The following is a 20,121-nucleotide window of genomic DNA, read 5'->3' as shown; positions in this document are numbered from 1 at the left end:
ATCCGTGTTCCTGTGCTGCTCCTATGAAAGCGTTCCCTTGCATCACTGCTTTTGATCACATTTACCCATGGTACGTTAGCCAAGCCAACAGAAAAGTGACATGATTGGTGCTGCATGTTTCAGCTCTGCATCTTTTTCTTTGGCTGCCTCTTTAGTGTGTCTGTTAGTGTGTCTGCCGTTTGGCTCCTTTGCCTACCGTTACCGTCATCAGTAGAGGCCTGCCTGGCATCAGCCACTATGACTGTGGAGAAACGTATGAAAGAAGACGTGAACCTTGAAGCTGATTCAAAGTAATTCGGCCGTGAGTTGAAATGAGGGTGAGGCAACGAGCAGACGGCTTGGCATCAGCTACTAAGCAACGGGGACACGCTGCAGGACTTGCGCCTCCTAACATGCTGTCACTGCCTTGTTGTTTTGACGGAGGTTTGGTTTTTGCTCAACGTTTCCTTTGCAGTGTCACAATCACCTTCATTCGCCACGGGTATTTGCGCATGTAAGGTACTACTAGACGTGTGCATCACAGTTCACAAAGAGCATGAAAAGAGAAATGTGCACACAGAGAGAAGGGGACGGATGATGATGATGACGACGAAGCACACTACGATGAATGAATGATTGTATGTAGTTTATCAAATGACCAAGAGCATGCTGGCCATGCCCCTACTACATGGAAGTTACAGGGTTAAGTCTGAATTCAAATGTCTCCCTTTCTTACGTGAAATGTGGCGAGACTGAGGTTCAGCCTGTATACTTCAATGGAGTATCATTTCATGAAGCACAATTGTCTTATTAGCGTTAATCTTGATCACAGCCAATACCCGCGAGGCGTCCGTAAACCTGCAATTACTCTTTTTAAAGAGAACCGTAATGAGACAAAGTCTAGTGTAAACAGTGGACAATATACCAGTTGTAAAGTGGTGGGTGTCATAATTATATGATATGTTGATTTGTTAGCAACACAAAAGTTGAACCCTTGGTTGTTGTAGGTGAATCAAAAAAACAAAAGAAGGGATGCCATTTTAAGATGAAAGTAAATCAACCCCATGGATGATGATGTGACGTTGTTGCTTCAGCTCAGACGTACCTGATCCTAGATCAGGGAGGTCGTTTCACTTTTCGCTTTCCCAATGCCGTCATCCCCGGTGTCAGCTGGGGCCTGCGTTGAGGTCCCCTCTTCAGGAGTGAGAGCAGCAGGTTTTTCAGGCAGGCGCTGTGTGTGTGTGTGTATGTGTGTGTGTGTGTGTGTGCATGCGCGCGCTCATTATCACCTTGTTATCATGCCGTGATTTATTCTCCAAAGAATCTATTCTAAATCTTCACACAGAATTTTCTCAGGAATCATGTGAATAATGAGTGTGTTACATTTCTCAATGCACCGTGTCAAAGCATACATATGGTGCGTAAGCACGTGTTTCATTAAGACCCGCCGTCAGACACCAGTTGGATATAAAGGCATAGCTAACATGCCTAATAATAAACTGGGTTACATTTACATTTAGGGTATTTAGCAGACGCTATAGGGTATTTAGCAGACGTCATAAGAAGTGAAACAATATATCGCCGTCGGTACAGTAATGATGTTCATAGAACCAAGTGCAAGTACTAACAATCACCAGGCTAACCCCATTCCCCGTGTACAGCAGTGATAGCTAGCTACTGCAGATGCTACACAACTAAGTACATGCTACACAACATGCATGCACAACACAATTAAGTGCATGCTACACAATTAAGTACAATGAATGAATACAACCTGCATTAAGTGCGTTCATCAAGTGCCAGGACGTACAACAAACAATAGTGCAACAGACAAATAAGGGACTGAATGGCTATGTAGATCTAGGTGAACTGGGGTGTGTGGTTTTTGAGTCGTTTGCGGAAGCTGGTGAGCGACTCTGCGGTCCTGACATCAGCAGAGACACTCGTTCCACACTGTGGTCCCAAGATAGAGAAGAGTTGTGATTTAGCTGATCGACCTTTGGTTGCTCTTAGTGATGGCGGTACCAGACGTCCAGCTGAGGTAGTTGAGCGGAGGGATCGAGCTGGGGTGTGTGGTTTGACCAAGGCTCGGAGGTAGGCAGGGGCAGTTCCATCGACTGCCTTGTATACCAGTACCAGGGTTAACCTGCCCATGACCAACGGTGTATCATGTTTCTCCGGTGCTTTCAAGGGAAACCATAACAATGAGAGGGAGCGCTGGAAAGGAAAGGAAGCTGCTCCGACACAGATTGATCTAAAGCGCACTGCAGAGTGCTTGCTTCTCTCTCTGTATCGTGGCTGATGCGGCCTGTCAATCATCTCTCCGGCATGGTGTTTACCAGGACCTTCCCGTAACCCTTTCTCACGGCCACTGTTCTGCTCCATTGGAGTCCATTTTCTCGCCTTTTTGAGAGAGGGGGGGGGGAGTCTCCCTCCCTCCCCTGCTGCCGAGAGCTGCAACAAGTCCTTTCTCATCTGCAGGCCACTGCTGAGGAATCCTGGCTGGGTAGGGTGGATTTGACGGACCCCCCGCAGAGCTGGTGTGTGTACGTTGAATGGAGGCGATGAGTGGTGTGTGCACACTGCACACACTCCCGAGCTTCGGTTGGTCATTTAAGGGCTTAGCGTGAAGGTCGTTTTTCATTTGAACCTGAATCAAACTCTCGGTCTACATCCCGTGTACATGTGCGTGATCTGCATTTGGCCCTGTCTACCTGGGAACCTTCTGGAAACTGGAAGACTCCCTTGCAGTTTAGGAAACGGTCATAATGAAAGTGGAATACCCTTACACTCTCTGAACATACTGATAAAGGCTCTCTGTCTTTTTGAAACGCGAGTCCAGTTGCCCATTAATGACTTGAAGCGTGCGTGCGTGCGTGCGTGCGTGCGTGCGCGCGTGCGTGCGCGTGCGCGCAGAGGGAAAAATCCTTGAAGCGAGCGGTATTTTGTAATGCAGAGCTTTGTTTACCAGCTCATGGTGTGTTCCAGATGCCTCGGACACCAGCCTTCCGAGGTCCAAGCGGGGAAATCTCCCAGCTTTCTTGCGGCATTTCTCAGTGGCACGCCCCCTTTTGGTCGCGCCCCCTCAAAATACAAAAAGTATACCGAGCTCAGTGATGACGCTCTCAACAAAAATGGCTGCGCCCATGAAGAGATTTATTTTCTTTTTATTTGTACCACGTTGGTCATTTTAATGTCTATTTTAAATGCTCTTACACACTTGATTACATTGCTACTTTATTCCGGTCACCAATGTATGCATTGCACGGCCTTGCTGTGCGTGCAATACAATGTAAAGTTGTGTTGTCCCTTTTCAAGCTGGTTTGCTAAAGAGGCTAATGTAGCTAACAATAACAATGACTAGCCAATGACATGACACGATCACAAAGACGAACGGGAACGCTACGAGACAGGAAATGGCGTCACAAGTGAAACTCGGAAGGCTGGTGTCCGAGGCATCTGGAACACACTCAGTCCACACCCTAGGATTCCCACCAGCACCACGAGGGCTCTAGCTCCCCCCCCCCCCCGCCTCCCACTGAGGCAGTGCAAGCACACTGTGCATGGATGTATACATAGGGAAATACAGGTAGAGATGTGCATGGAGCTATGCATAGTGAAGTATGGATAGACCCAATGAAAAATACATGGGGATGTAGCATGTACATAAAGATCTGCATGGAGTAATCATACCTGAGTAACACACAGAGCTATATAAGGAGAAATGTATAGAGAAATACAGGATATTGTGACTACCATGATAATGTATGACACTCCACAAACCACAAACCATAGTAGAAATGTATTTTACCATGGTAAATGGTCCTCATTTATATAGCGCTTTTATCCAAAGCGCTTTACAGTGTTGACTGACATTCACCCATTCATGCACACATTCACACACCGACGGCGGAGTCAACCACTCAGGGCGACAGCCAGCTCATCAGGAACAATTAGGGTGAGGCGTCTTGCTCAGGGACACTACGACACTCAGCTAGGAGGAGCCGGGGATCGAACCAGCAATCTGGCGGTTACCAGCCAACCCATGGTGGGTTAATGATATACAGTATGTAATATTCATGGTATACTATGGTAAGTAGGCATGTTGCTGCAAAAGCAGAACCTGTGCTGAAATTTGTGCTTAAAAAAAAGTATGTTACAGTATGTTTGCTTATGATTGCTTTTTGAATTATTGAACCCTTGGCTCGTGCTTATGGTCAGGGGAATTCTGTCCGGTAAAGTGCTTTCATAGAATATCATGCATTGCATGCAAAAGAACACTAAAGTGTCCAGCTGTACCTCCCATTCATCTGTTTTCCTGTCCTCTTATCTCCTCCTCCCCCATGCCTCTCTCCCCCCCGCTCCCACCCACCCAGAAACCCTGGCCGTCTATGGAAACAAGTAGGCCAAACGTTGGAAGTTTCCTTAAAGCTCAACAAAGGGGAAGCAGAAACTCAATCTTGCGGACTTTGTAGAGTCGTTCACCTCACGTGGCTGGGGGGAGGAAGGGAGGGATGGGGGAATGGAGTGGGAGAGTGGGGGGGGAGTCGGGGTGGAGGGAAGAATCCTGTGAGAAACAGCCTTCCTTCCCTCCGGTTTGTCCGATTTACAGGCTGTGGGTCCATTTGCACTCGCTCATTAACTGTGGCCCATCTTGTGCTTATTCAGCAGCATGTGATCACGTCAGTGGTTCTCCCTCTCGGGATCCCTGGAGCATTGGGCGGGGGGGGGGGGTGAGGAGGGGGGATAACCTTCTGTTATTAGCAATGTAAACACCTCCAGCACCGGTGCTCCGGTGGGATCACAATCTGCTATTGTTTTAGTTTTCTTTCGACCGGATCTCTTCCACAACGTTGCATGTGCATCGTGGTTTGACATTTATAAGGCCGCCGTGGTTTAATACTACCGTCGCTACCGCACAAGGCGATGGTAGCCATTTTAACCACTTTTACCACCACCACCTCTACCACCACCACCACCTCCACCACCACCACCTCCACCACCCCCTCTCCTTGCACGATGCTCTGGGGCTGGTTGGCGAGGTTGGCTGGGTGCTCCTCTCCCACAAAGTGTAGATAATTAGGGAAGCTCTGCGAAATAAAAGCCCAGGCCGGGCTGCGGCTTTCTCCCCCCCCCCCCAGGCCTCGCTATTAACCTGCTGCGCAAAAGGTTACCGTTAAAGATAAATCACGCAGGCTGTCGTCCCCGTGCTATCGTCGGGTCCGTGCACTTAGGGTTCGTAAAGGCCTCGACGCAATTAGGCACGGGGAGACGGAACACTGCATAACTCATGACATCGCACAGTTCCGATAAAGGGCTCGAAACCCAGCCGTCGGACGTTGGTGAGAAAGTCATGCAATTTGTAATGCTGAGCACCAGTGGCTCGTAAACGTGTGTTCCCTGCAGATTGTTAGGGGGTTTTCGGGGTACAAATAGCGTGTGTTTATTTAAGGGTTTAGGTGTCTAGCTCCATGCCATGTTGACGTCAGTGTTTATTCTCTCAAAGAAAGGGACAGTGTGTCTTTTGTTCACTTCTTGAGGCTTGACCTCTATGGCATATTGAGATATCTGTGAGGAAAGCTCTCGGCATACCCCACCCTGATTTCATCAGACCTTCCACAGTTTTACTGAGAGCTTTGCCAATGGTGCAACTCCCAGCTGTTGTTATTTTCTTTCAATATGCATCCAACTAAAAATGCAGCCCCTCCTTACAATGAAGCAATCGTCCATGGAAACTTGAATCTGTTATTGTTTTCTTTGGTGGCACCAGTCTAAATGGGTTCTCAAACATAATTAGAGTCAATTGATCAGGCCTTCATGTTAGGATTTCAAAGACAATTGTTGTGAATTATAAATCTTGGATTTCTTTATGACAACTACAACACCATGAGGAAAGCATCATCAATGCATTCTGCTTCTTTCTGTTTGTCTGTTATGCATACGGATCATGTGTCCTTTCCTAAGAACTGACCTTAGGACTAGCTGGTGTGTGACTGGAGCCTGTGTCATTACTCATCAGATCACACACACACATGCACACCCGCGCACATGCACACACGCATACAAACTGTATGCATGCATGCTTGCTTGTCGTGCCATGTTAGTTATGTAAACACGAGCAAGCATGCATCCATGCACAGCTATATTACATTACATGTACTCCATTGTACTGGCTCTAGTCTGCGGCCTGTTGGCAACAGCTTTCAACTCTTTTTTTTCTTCTTTTTTTTCTTTCATCTGAAAGCACTGGATCGTATGGTAATGTCTGGTCCTTGCTGTCTTAACGAAGTCCTGACAGGGCCCGGGAAGCAACAATAGGGGCCAAGATGGGCTGAATAAGGGGGGGGGGGGGGGGGGGGGTGGCTGGAAGTGAGATTAGCATGAGAAAAAAGCCCTGTCTCGCTGCCTGTGCCTCTTACTAACACGTTGTCCGCTTCCTGTGTCGTCCGCCTCAGAGGCAGGACAAGTCACTTCCTATGAAAGACATGGTTTCCCCATCTGTTTCATGAGCACTCTTCCAACAATAGTCACCTGTAAAATGATGACGTGCATGGGAAATATGCTTTAAATATTGTTGGTATTGTTTAAATAAGGGGAGGAAAAAAAAGTAATGTTATGATATCCAGTTGGGGATAATCTAATTTGATTGCCATTGGTACTATACCTTTTAAATATGAATAAATAGAATAGTCAAGGAATTGGATTACTATGCTGTCTATTTGATGGAGAGTAGCTAGAGCATAATGAAGGTAATGTAGGTAACCATGAGTGACCGGGAGTGCGGTGAGTGCGCTCAAGCCAATCTTCCCCGCTTGTTGCAGAAGGAGCTATCTCACGAGAGGGCTCCTTATCCCCCCCCCCCCCCCAGAAAGCTCTTTAACCTTCCGGATCAGTCTATATACTCCAGTCTAGATGACTCTTTCAAAACCCAGAGAGCTGAGTAACCGTATGAATCAGAGAAACGAGTGTGGTGGGGGGGAGGAGAGAGAGAGAGATCAGGCCTCTCTATCTCGCTCGCATTTTCCAATTTACCTCCCTCTTGTTCTCGTTCTCTCACTCTCATTGCCATTTTGTCCTGCTCTTCTCTTTTCAAACACCACCACCACCACCTCCTCCTCCTCCCCCTGTGCTCTCTCCTGCTCTTGTCCGTGGGTGTACAGGGCTCTAAGAGCCTTCTGATTGCAAGGGCCATTCGGAGGCTCCAGCCGCGGAGGCGTTCATCGCCCGGGGGCCCTCAGCCTCCCCGAGTGTCCTCGTTCCCAGGGTGGTAGTGGCAGCGGCGGCGGCGGCGGTGGCGGCGTTGGCATGTTGTCATGGTGCAGCCACAGAGCGCTTCAGTGGTTTCTGAGCGAGGAGTGCGCCATCGGCCATCGGATAGTTTGTGTTTTTTTTACCGTACATCGGCTTCCCGTGGCTATCGTAGCCGCTAGCAAGCTGCTATCATACAGCGGGACGACTCGGGGGAAATGAGAGTGTCACAACCATTGAATCTCTATCTTTTATACCCTATTAACTTCATTATGTCTGTTCTCTTGGGTAGTTGGCTAGTTAGTAAGTGGAATGGTTCAATGGCTGCTGAGCTGAGTGACATGTTTGCCTTTGAGCTATGATACAGTAATAAATTGTGTGTAAGAATAGTCCTATGAGTCGATTACCTTTTTTATCTTGTCGTGGATGACTTAGTTGGTTCAGGGACGTATCGTTCAACTGTTGACGTATCGTTCAACCTGCTCCATTGTGGAGTAGGTTTCAGACACCTTAAGAAGGGCGCACACACACACAGATTATGAACTCAATTGTCTGAGTGTAAAAGATCTCAGACCATAAAAAAACATGAATGATTTATAACTGTAAAAAGAATCCACAAAGCTATTTACATCCCGGCGTGAAGGTCTTCTTCTAAACTCATTGCGGTGCACGTTTCTTCATCCCCAGTGGTCAGTTCGCCGTGGTCAGAAGATGCCGGAACCGAAGCACCGGCGTGGAGTACGCCGCCAAGTTCATCAAGAAGCGCCGGAGCCGATCGAGCCGGCGCGGGGTGACGCGGGAGGACATCGAGCGGGAGGTGAACATCCTGAAGGAGCTGCAGCACCCCAACATCATCACGCTGCACCACGTGTACGAGAACAAGGCGGAGGTCATCCTGATCCTGGAGCTGTGAGTGGTGGAGCTCTCCTCTCTCTCTCTCTCTCTCTCTCTCTCTCTCTCTCTCTCTCGCTCTTCGCTCTTCGCTCTCGTCTCGTCAGCTCCCGTTGATCTGTGTAACCTTTGTTAACGGTGTCAGTGAGGGCTGATTTTTGGGTCAAACGATCTCCAAACTAATATAATGAAGTTTTTTTTTTTTTGGATACATTTTTTTTACATTTGAACATTTTCTATTTTTTAACATTTGGTGTATTTTTTAAAGGGGAAAAATCTTTGGCACATAAGCCCGAAGCACACGGCTAAGTCAGGAATCAGACGCAAATTAATGTTTTTGTGGGGGTAGTGTCTAAAATTGACTTGATTCTTATTTGAAAAAAATGCTGCCTGCTACATTCGTGCCCTGTACGGTTTGCCATGTTAAAACTTTGTCGCGCTAGTAATGTGGAGCGAAATGCGTGCTCTGTTTGCGTTGAGCTAAAGTCTTGTCGACCAATTTCTGGTGAAGCAGGTGCAGTGCAAGCGCAGACGTCCAATATTTTGACACGATTCCGACCTCAACTCTCTGTGAATTGGTTTTTACGGTCGAGGTACATGCATCCAACATCGGACCTCAACGATGGACAGGACAATGTACAACCGACAACAATGTGAAGGCAAAGAAATGAAAGCGAACTAACAACCAATACTAATTAGAACAGGCCCTGAGGTGGAGAAGGAACGGAGTGCAATCTCAGAAGACAATGTGAGGGAAAACCAGTCGATCAAAGGTGTAATGTGGTACTCCACGCAAGTCATTATGAGATCGGAATCAAATAGAAGTTGTCATGAAACACGCACATACACACGTGCGCAAGCAAGCGTGCACAGGCCCACTCGCACACACACATGCCCACACATGCCCCGATGCTCAAACTAAAACAGACACTCTCATACACCAGCCACTCACACGCCGGTAACTGGGGGAGCTGCAGAGTGGTCAGACCAGTTTTGCAAGCTAACTTGAATCGCTCAGGAAACATGATCATTTACACACATTCCCATTCTATGGTTTCAACCAAATCCTTTTGATCCAAAGAGACTTGGCAATTGCCGTCATGACAGAATGTGCTTGCACACACAAATTTGATTTTTAAGAGATAAAAATATGAAGTGCGGAATAGTAGTGTGGAAAAGAAGAAAGAAAATATATATTTGTACAATATATTTGGATAGCATTCTATTCAGCTAAAAAAACTATTCTATTATAGTCTGGCTGTTTTTTTCATGTGCATGTTGCTGTTGTATTTCTAGGGGGATGATTATGCTTTAAGAGTAGGTCATGTTGGAAACCTTTTGTGTGGGTACATTCCTGCCACCGCAGTGAAACCTATTACCATTGCAAACAATGAGTCTGACACACATCTTCAGAAGATCAGAGCTGTGCTACGGTATTCCACCCCTAATGATAACACAATATTCTGTTTCCCGCAAAGGAAGTGAAAGTGCAATATATTATTTTATGATCTACATTTTTATTGCCGCTTTCGTTTTTAAGTCCAGCAGTCCTACGGTGTTTATAGCAGAACTTCTGGGGGGAGATGCCACAGATCTTCGGCCTGGAAACCAACAACTGTAGGGGCCGGAGTTACGCCTGGTTTTCTGTTTCATAATGGACATATTCTACCGAAGAAAACTCAATTCACACGAGTGGCTGGAGCATTCAGAAGGGGATTTTACAAAGTGTATTTATACACTATTTATACAGTATTTATACACCTCATTATACACGAGGCCAGTCTACATGGTGATTGGTCAAAGCAAATACGACGCAAATAAAGTGCAACACCCGATATGAGCCATCAGACTTTAGCTATGAATCTAAAGTCGGATTTGTGAGACTAGTAATGTAGTAATGTGGCTCTCAGACCATAAAGTTGCCTCTGTGTGTTCCATTCGCTAAAAAAGCATTTGAAACACGCAGAAGTACTATTTAATATTCAGCAGTGGTATCCAGACGTGAACCACCCCTCCCACGGGCCTTTGAACACATATGTTTACATCCCAAAACATCGGAACAGATTAAATCAACACTCTAATAATAGATTAGGACTGCGATTTTCCAGCTGTTCTTTCTTTTCATTTGTGTGAGCGTGCATGTTCTGCGTACTCTGCGTGTGGCGGCAATCAAGTGTGTGTGTGTGTGTGTGCGTGTGCGTGCGTGTGCGTGTGTGTGTGTATAACAGTTGGAGGAGAGAGTGTTAAAATGGTCGGGTGATTGAGCAGTTGATGACACAATAAACGTGGCCATAATTACACCCATCTGTTTTCAGCCTCCTTTTCTCTCCCTGTCTCTTTCTCTTCTCTTCTCTTCTCTTCTCTCTATCGTCTCTCTCTTTCATCTCTCTCTGTTTCCGTGGGCCTCTCTTCCCTTCTGGATCCTCTCTCTGCCATGCTGTGTACATAATGAATCTTTAGATCTCTCTCGATCTGTTTCGCTCTGTCGCCACAACGTCGTCTTACTCACCCGTCCCTCAGACGCGGTGCCCACCCGTCTACCGTGAACACGAGGAGAGGGGGAGCCGCCCGACCGTTTGATCGCGTGAGCTGTGAGGGGAAGATGACACCATGTGCACATAGTGACATTTGTTTAATTGCCGACCGGGAGCGAGGCGTGGAGGACAGTGTGTGAGGGTGTCGTACGACAAGAAAATAACCTTTTGCGGCATTGCAAAGGCTTTGGTAGACGGGGTGTTGAAACAATGTGGGAAATTTAATTGGAAATGGAACATTGAAAATGCATGCACTATGAGATAGGGCTGGGCGATTAATCAAATTTTGATTGCGATATCGATTTTAGGGTGAAATGATCACCAAACTAATATAATCGAGTTGAAACGATTTTTTTTTTTTTCATTCTTTATAGAAATTGCCGAACAGCTGGATACATATATGGACATTATTTTCTATTTGACCATTTTGTGTATTTTTTCTAAGGGGAAATTTCAAAATTTCAAAAAATAATCGTTTGAATAATCAAGATTTTAATATTGACCAAAATAATCATGATTATGATTTTTTCCAAAATCGAGCAGCCCTACTATGAGATGGAGAACCCATAGACAAAAATTATGCCACATTAAGGTTTTTGCTTTGACATAATTGTGAACTAGTGGGAAGGGAACTAAAACGACCATTTAATGTTTTTGAGGTTTTAAAGAGAGCATCCTGTATGACAAACCTCTATGGTTTGTCATCACCATCAATGCACGGTCATCTCTAATATGTGTTACAACAGAATTGTGCTGTTGGTTACAAATGTGGATCTTGTATTCGTTGAACACATTTGATTTGGATGACCTCCCTGGGCTATGACAATGATGATGAAATTGGTGAATATCCGGTATTCTGAATTTCTAATCCCCATCCTTCTCTGGGTTTGTCTCTGGACCAGGGTGGCTGGCGGGGAACTCTTTGACTTTCTGGCAGAGAAGGAGTCCCTGTCTGAGGAGGAGGCCACCCAGTTCCTCAAGCAGATCCTGGACGGAGTCTTCTACCTGCACACCAAGCAGATCGCCCACTTTGACCTCAAGGTACCGGAGCAGAGTCGTAGAGCAAATCCTTAATGTCACCAGTGTGTTTGACTAACCCTAACCTATACGGTACAAAATAAACAAAACTTAATGTAACTAAATACAGCTGACACCATAACACAACTCTTGATAAAACAAGTGATAGTAGTCAGGAGGGAGTAACCTGAGGGAGTAATCTGAAGCCTCTTGAGACTGTGCGGATCTCGTGATTTGACTTTGTGTTGCTCTCTGCTGATCAGTCTGGCCTTATCTGGGCGAAAGCCTTATCTAAAGTCGTAAAAATGCTAGGACCAATCAACACTCTGGGAAGTATTATAGTATTACCAGTCAGTGCTCGGGGGCGGGGGGATAGTTTCAGTTGATGATGAACAAGCAAAATAAATAAAACAATGGTGTCACCCAAGAAGCAATCAATCAAAACTGTTTTCATCTGGTAAAGACTGAATAACAATGTTAAAGATAAAAAAATAAACATAAATCTGAAAATATTTTTTTTCCCAGATTAGATTGTTTTTGATGCAAAAACGTAAACATGAATATCTGCATGGTGTCACAAGGCAAACAACCACCAGAACCACTGCTTAGATTCTAGTTATCCATGTGCACATGCAGTGATTTCAGTTCCGTTTTTCAGTTCCTGTTTTTTCTGTTTTGTTTTCCTTGGATACCAAACAACACCGACGCCTACATATAACATCCAAACGAAGGATTCCCTCCCCAAATTCTTGAAAACATGTTGCTTTTTGCTGATATGACCTAAACAGAAAGGTTTCCTCTTTCCTGTGAATTCTTTTGTGGGTATTTTATGCCTCAGTCAGAATTGTTATTAGTAATGAAACGTGGGAGTCTCTTTTTGTAGATTTGTATCTATTAAAGGTCCCTTCATTATACTATAATCCATTTTAATTACTTCTCAGCTTGGTTATTTTAAGTTTGTTTAATAAATGCTTGTTTGTGCTTTGGATAGATGTGTACAACGATGAGAGGAGAATGTCTTTGCTCGAGTAATGGTCCACCTAGAATCCACTAGCCGGTGGGTCTCACGGGAACCAAACACTGTAGCTGGAACCATGCTGGCCCGAGGCTAAACTCTGCCATGCTCACTTAACAATAAGTTGGTTTAACAAGCCCCTTTGTATTGCTACATCCTGCACTCCTAAAAGAGCAACCTATTTCCTTGCTTGGTTTGGTTTTTTGGACATATTATTAACACAATATAATCTACAAACTGGCTTACTTAAAGTTGTGGGTAAGATTAGATGATGAAGATTAGTTGTAAAGAGAGACCAACATTTTAAAGTATTGGATCGGTGATTGACAGGCAAGATGGATTCCCTAAACCAATCAGGGATGAAATGCCCCGATTGGTCAGAAATTAGCCCAAAGCGGTCTGAATTCTAAATTGGCTCATACAGAGGCAGGCGCAATTAACTGAAATTAACTGACATTCTCCCAGTGCATTTCACTCCCAAATAGCGGACGGCTACAATGCCATTTCTAACAATTGTCACTCACATTACAGCTCGTAAATCCCTCCCTACAGCACGTTCAAGTGAACATCCGCTGCAGTGAACTTCGCTTTGTAGCAGTCAGTGTGCCTTTTTTCATTTGCTTCACAGCGAGGTTTGAGTGCCTTGTGAACGTTATCGTGGCTCGGGTGAGTGAGGCGCTGAATCGGGAGCAATTCAAACCCACTGTGAACCCTTAAACAAAAGCATTGTACACAGAAACACATCGGTGGCGCTGGATGCTCAGGATTTGTTGACGGGCCGTAATGGAAGTTTCATTCCATTACCGACTCACCGTGAAACGTCTCTTGACTTGAAGCCCTTCACTGGGCGTAATGGTTTAATTAGCTCTTTGTGACACGGTGTATAAAGCACTAAGTAAGATGCCGCATAATGTATTTTAATGCACTGTCGATCGTGTTATTGATCCGCTGTCCACTAATGGTTGTAGTGGAGTAACTGGCGCTAAGGCTTAGTTGATATTTAGGATATAACTACCATGCTAAACCAACCAGGCCAAACTAATCCATGCCAGAGACGGCCAATACATCCCTGTCCTATTCCTCTGTTGGGTTGCTTGTAATTATTGGTGACGTTTTTCTTCATTTGTGATTGACACTGATCAAGTCAAGACATTATCCAGCCTCTTTCTATAAATGATTTAGTCCTGCCCTTCAGGTAATATGTTTTGTTTGTTCCCGTTCCAAATGAATATTGATTTAACAGTTTCAATAATAACCATGGCCTTGCGACTAAAATCAAAACACTTGGCTCTGGTGTGACCCCCCCCCACAATAGCTCTGGCTTCCATCAGCGTCTCACATTAACCTTTAATCAGTTTAGTTGCCTTCTTGGCTCGGCAACTAAACATAGAACTGTCATCTTTCTCCGCACCGAGGGGTCATTTTATTGCATTAGTACCGTTCCATTGGCGCCATCTTTTTCTCCCTCTCTGTACTCCCTGAACCCATCGAGCAAGTATCCGAACGACAAACTCCCCCACAACCAAAGTAGAGCCGACTAAAGGATGCATCCCGTTACCCAGAATGCCGAGCGTATGTCCGTTTGGCTGGGCTTCTGCTTCGTCTTTTGCCTCCCATGTGTTCTCACCCGTTTCCTCGAGAGGCTTTCACCCCTGCTTTGCATGGGGATTTCCATGATTCCTGCCAATTGCTTCTCTTTTGTCCTCTGTTGTCTGCCGTTTGCTTTGACGCATCCCTCATACATTTTAATTACACGTTGGGAGATGTATTATTTCTTCAGAGACACGAGATGGCTCATTTAGAGCTAATGAGCTCACGGTTTCAGCCCCGACTGCTGGCTGATATCAATGTGAAAAACGGATATATGGAAATATGGAAAAACCACAATCTAGATCTAAATTTTCTCCTGATGTCGTTGTCTCTTGTCTGTCTGTGTGTGTGTGTGTCTCGCTCCATTCCTTCCTGTCTCTGTCGCTCCCTCTGTCTCTATCTTTCTCCGTCACTCTATTTTGCATCTGGATCTCACTCTCACCCCGTGTCTCTCTCTCTCTCTCTGTCTCTCTCTCTCTGTCTCTCTGTCTCTGTGTCCGTCTCTGTCTCTCTCTCCAGCCCGAGAACATCATGCTGCTCAACAGGACAGTGCCTCATCCACGAATCAAGCTCATCGACTTTGGCCTGGCGCACAAGATTGACTTTGGCAACGATTTCAAAAACATATTTGGCACCCCAGAGTTTGTAGGTGAGTGTGCATTATGAGTTGGTTTCATGTTTGATGCAATACATTGTGGATACACAGTACAAGCACACAACGATAAACAATGCGTATACACAATAACATTAACAGCTTATTTACACATACACCTCCAGCATGTAGGTGTGTACGAGTGTATACATAAACGTGCTATGGCCCCCCTAGGGTGCTGTGCAGTCTGCTTTGCTGCCAAACCCGGCCATGGGGACTTGGCGAGTGAGACAGACATGATAATAGCCTTGATTATTCGAGGACTGTTCACTCCGTCGCACTCCGTCATGCACACGCACACGCACACACACACACACACACCGGGTTGGGGGCCAGAGGACCCAGTAGGTTGCCAGCCCCTGAGTGGCACTGGTCTAAATAGAGAGATCGCTACATGGCATGGGGCCTAAACTCTGGGTTCAACAGAAGGCCTGGCCACTGGCAGGATGAGCTGAAGGATGCGGTTGTATTAGACCATTTGATGGATTGTTCCTTAGTGTCTTTTAGCTTGTCGGAAGTTGACTTAAGGTTTGATTCATTCATTGTGTACCACTGCATTTCTCATCTCTGTGGAAAAGAATGGTGTGAAATGTAAGAAGGATGATGTTGTGGTTTCATTGTCATAGTTTGACTGTACAAAGTGACCATTGTTAACTACTGCCTCTGATTACAAAGATAGTGCTGCTCTACCTCTTTGGTGTCATGTCAACCGTTTTAAAGATTACAAAAATAGTTTGGGGATTATGCAATGTTCCCATTCATTTAGAATCGTGGCCCTTGCTGTCTACATATATTTTTAATTAATTAATCCATAATTAATTATAAATCTGCCTGGAGAATCCTAGCTGGTAGCCTCCTGTTCATCGGTTAGGATGTGCAAGTATAATGAGTGTAATATAATAACCAGAGACATGGTCGTGTTGTGTATTTGCCTTCCAGCACCGGAGGTGGTTAACTATGAGCCACTGGGCTTGGAGGCAGACATGTGGTGAGCGCGCGCGCACACACACACACACACACACACACACACACACACACACACACACACACACACACACACACACACACACACACACACACACACACACACACACACACACACACACACACAGACAGACAGACAGACAGACAGACAGACAGACAGACAGACAGACAGACAGACAGACAGACAGACAGACAGACAGACAGACAGACAGACAGACAGACAGACAGACAGACAGACAGACAGATTACTTGCATACACATACTGTACAAACACAGCAATTAAACGTGGAACACAATATTTTGAATGTCCCTTCTTTCTCGGGGCCCCTGCTGTCATTGAGTCAAATTATCATCTATATATATATATATATAGACAGATTCAATAATGAATTACTAGAAACCATTACAATCGGTGAAATAGGTGGGATTCATCACAACTGTGCTCATTATACCCTCTCTCTCTCTCTCTCTCTCTCTCTCTCTCTCTCTCTCTCTCTCTCTCTCTCTCTCTCTCTCCTCTCTCTCTCTCTCTCTCTCTCTCTCTCTCTCTCTCTCTCTCTCTCTCTCTCTCTCTCTCTCCCAGGAGTGTCGGTGTGATAACCTACATACTGTAAGTACCTAGACGGCCCCTAATGATGATGACGGAGGAGCATGTGAAGAGCATTCCCTGTCTGTAATGTGTTATGACACGCCCAGCCCCAGGGCATTAGACCAGTGCGGCCAGCGAGCATCTGACATTAGATGGAGACCTTCGTGAGGCAGTAAAGGGGTTAATGGCCCCTCGCGGGGGCCCCTCTGGGCGCCGCAGAGCAGAAGGACACGCGAACGATCAGCATAAAGTGAGGTCCTCACGGCACACACACACCGAAGACAATGATGTCATGTCAAAACAGGACGTCATTTTTTTTACAGGTTTAAGTTCGTACTTCAGATTTATTTGACGCAATTGAGACTCAATCACTCTATTCAAACGGTTTAGGTATTTGTAATCTGAACGTGACTAAACATCCTAAAGTAGAATCTTTTCAGCACAATTCCATCCCTGACGCTCATTTCACGCACTACAGAGTTCTGACAGTTTGTCACCGTTGCGAGAAATGAATAGCACAATGTATCTGCAACTGGACACGCCGTTGCACACTTGAACACATACTCATTCCTTGCTGTCCGCCTACACAGTTATCAGGCCTTCAGTCTGGTGATGTGAAAATAGGCCTTGATACGTCTAGAACCAAGGCACCTTGCCTGTACCAACTATGCCCCGACCAGGCATGGTTTTATAATGCCATCGGGAGGAAGGAAAGGAACGAATGACATTTGAAAGTACAGCGTCTAGAATTCAGCAAAAAAGTGTCACAAAGCAAGTTTTGTTCACTTGAAAAAGTTGAGTGGGTTAAGTGTGCAATCTTTTTAAATAATTAATATATTTTAAAAAGAACTGCATGTATTCACAAAAACCTCTCCCAATGTGGACATATTTTATGGCCAAAATGTTGAAGAGTTGAGAGTGCTCTGTTGAACAGAGCACTGTTTTCTTTTCTGCGTTCACAGCCTTGCTCTGGCCTAACCTGCTGGCAATGCTTGTTTGTTATGAACAGCTGCATCCCATTAGGTCGATAAATTACTAATTGCACCTGACATACGGCCAATTCGGTTCCCTCAACATAACACTACAGTTGGTCACAATAGAAGGGGAATAATCCACACAACTCATGGTGCCAAGACAACAGTACTTCCTCCAGTGCGGTAGCCCTTGTGTGTTATACTATTTATATATTTATCTTTGCTCCAAATAAATTCATACTAAACTTCACCAAATATGGATCAGAACAATCAGAACCAGAAACGTCATATGCCCCAAACAAAGGCCGAGTGATTTAGCCACCCACATCGCGCTGAGATTGTATAGAACAAACCAACGGTACCTTTTTTTACGGCTTTGTTGAAACCTTGATTCTGACGGTCGATAACGGCATTCAGGGCTCTGTTATTTCTGAATAGTAGACCGCTGCTATGAATAACGGACCATAAGGAGACGTTATTTATGACTATTCAGAACAGACGGAAGTGATTTATTTTGCGTAAGCAATAAAAAAACAATTAAGTCAATTGTTGTTTTTTTGTTATATTTTGTGTCAAATGTTGGATTTCTTCAGCAGGTAGCACTATCAATAATTCCAACCTCTCCGCTTTCCTGCATCAACCTTTCAGAGTTTATATCACAATAATACATTAACATAATGTATCAGTGGGATTATGTGGGATTATATATTTATTTATCCATCATTTATTTTCTCATATGGTTATTAATAATAAAGAGTTTCTGATCCAGTTGTCTGGACATATCCCCTGATTAAAATCACATATAAATGATTTGTTAGTTTCCCCCATTGTGGTTGGTTTACTCATTCATCAAGCTTCCTCTGCTGCTCACACAATGTGGGAAGAGCTGACTTCTCACACAGTGTGAGAAGCAGAGGAAGCTTGATGAATGAGTTCCACTTTTTGTGTGTGTGCACAGGCGTGTGTGTGTGTTTTATGCCAATGGTTTACATTACTTGTGCGTGTAAAGGGGCCCTTCATCACTTATCATGGTGAATTACCCCAGCCAGTTTAGTTTCTATCATATCTCAATAGAACTCCTGCCATTGGAAGTAAAGTGGGCGAGGGAGCCGTGCAGCTGGGGTTTCACAGGATCGTGTTTGATTTACAAACCCCTTAGCTTGATAGCACGTCTCGGCTAATCAGGCTCCGGCGATAGCGGTCCCTATAATCAGCTTGCAGTCACTCAGGGCTGACTCTCTGCGCTTCCGTTCTCAGGGCCCGTTCCCAATCAATGCAGCCCATATTGAAATGCACCGCTGCATAACAAACGCAATCCGTTCCCTGTTTTGACTCTGAAAACAAAGACAAAGAGGGAAGCCACCAACCATTTCTACCTTTCTTTGTCGACCTTTGACAAGCCACTGACGGCCCAGCTAACCTGGTTGTTTCCCCCCCCCCCACCACCACCAGTCTGAGCGGAGCCTCCCCCTTCCTGGGCGACAACAAGCAGGAGACGCTGGCCAACGTGTCGGCCGTCGACTACACCTTTGACGATGAGTTCTTCAGCAACACCAGCATCCTGGCCAAAGACTTCATCACGCGGCTCCTCATCAAAGACCCAAAGTAGGCGTCTGCCCTTCCCTCTCCGTGTAAACAGCCTGAGACGCCGTTCTGTTGAGGACTTGGTTGCTATTTGTAAATCGGCATGTATATTTTTAACATGGGAGTTATTCTGTGCAGCACGCATACGGAAAACACATACAAATATACCAAAAACAGGCCATAAATCATCCAGGGCAAAATCAAACGCAGCGTGCCAGTCCGAGCAGGCCCCCCGATATCAAAGTTCTCAAACTCCGTACGGCATCGTACGTGCCTCAGTAAAACTGGCATTGCTCCTGTCATTTTCTCAGTAACACTAAAGCACATGAGATGTGCAACCCATTGTTGCCTGTATAGTCCACCATTATAATGTGACTGTCTCTGGAGATCGATCCATCCATACGCACCTGCAGCCAAGTGGCCTATTCCATATTGATCCACATTATGAGCAGACACTATTGACTAAAAGGTAACTAATGGTAAACCCCGCAGAAGAGCAGCGACGTGTAACAGTTCTGGTGACCTTGAATGGAATACAGGGCACTGATGCACACTCAACTCAAACGCTACAGGGGCAGAAATAGGCAGGGATCAGCGCTACACTCTGCTGATGGTATATAGTACACCAATCAGAACAAATACACCACATTACTGATTATAGTAATGTTATAGCATCAGTTGTAATTGATCACACACACACACGCACGCACGCACGCACGCACGCACGCACGCACGCGCACACACACACACACACACACACACACACACACACACACACACACACACACACACACACACACACACACACACACACACACACACACACACACACACACACACACACACACACACACACACACACACACACTAGACTGGCCCAATGATGAATACTCTTCCATTTGCAGTTTTATGAATGTTAGGAACTGGGTATCTGCTGTTTTTATCTTTCTGAAAAAGAACCACTTATCGCCAAAGGTGTTGCCAATGACAACAGAAGGGCGATCTTAACTTCTTATCTTCTTTTGATCGGGTTTATTTCGAGGATCAGCACAAAAGTTATTTAA

The 20,121-nt window shown here is 45.3% G+C and overlaps 1 protein-coding gene across 1 annotated transcript in view; it reads left to right on the top strand.

The window, feature by feature from the left end:
• Window positions 1-20,121, top strand: part of dapk1 (death-associated protein kinase 1) — a 47,292-nt gene that overhangs the window by 8,089 nt on the left and 19,082 nt on the right. Inside the window, exons 3-9 of the mRNA XM_084468170.1 lie at window positions 7,915-8,136; window positions 11,555-11,693; window positions 14,794-14,923; window positions 15,866-15,914; window positions 16,494-16,520; window positions 18,926-19,078; window positions 19,369-19,408. Coding sequence (XP_084324296.1) covers window positions 7,915-8,136; window positions 11,555-11,693; window positions 14,794-14,923; window positions 15,866-15,914; window positions 16,494-16,520; window positions 18,926-19,078; window positions 19,369-19,408 — 760 coding nt within the window. The remainder of the gene's footprint in view (window positions 1-7,914; window positions 8,137-11,554; window positions 11,694-14,793; window positions 14,924-15,865; window positions 15,915-16,493; window positions 16,521-18,925; window positions 19,079-19,368; window positions 19,409-20,121) is intronic.

The sequence above is a fragment of the Micromesistius poutassou genome (assembly GCF_964030765.1).
Source record: "Micromesistius poutassou genome assembly, chromosome: 5".
Lineage (NCBI taxonomy): Eukaryota > Metazoa > Chordata > Actinopteri > Gadiformes > Gadidae > Micromesistius > Micromesistius poutassou.
This window is presented reverse-complemented; position numbering and strand designations above follow the sequence as displayed.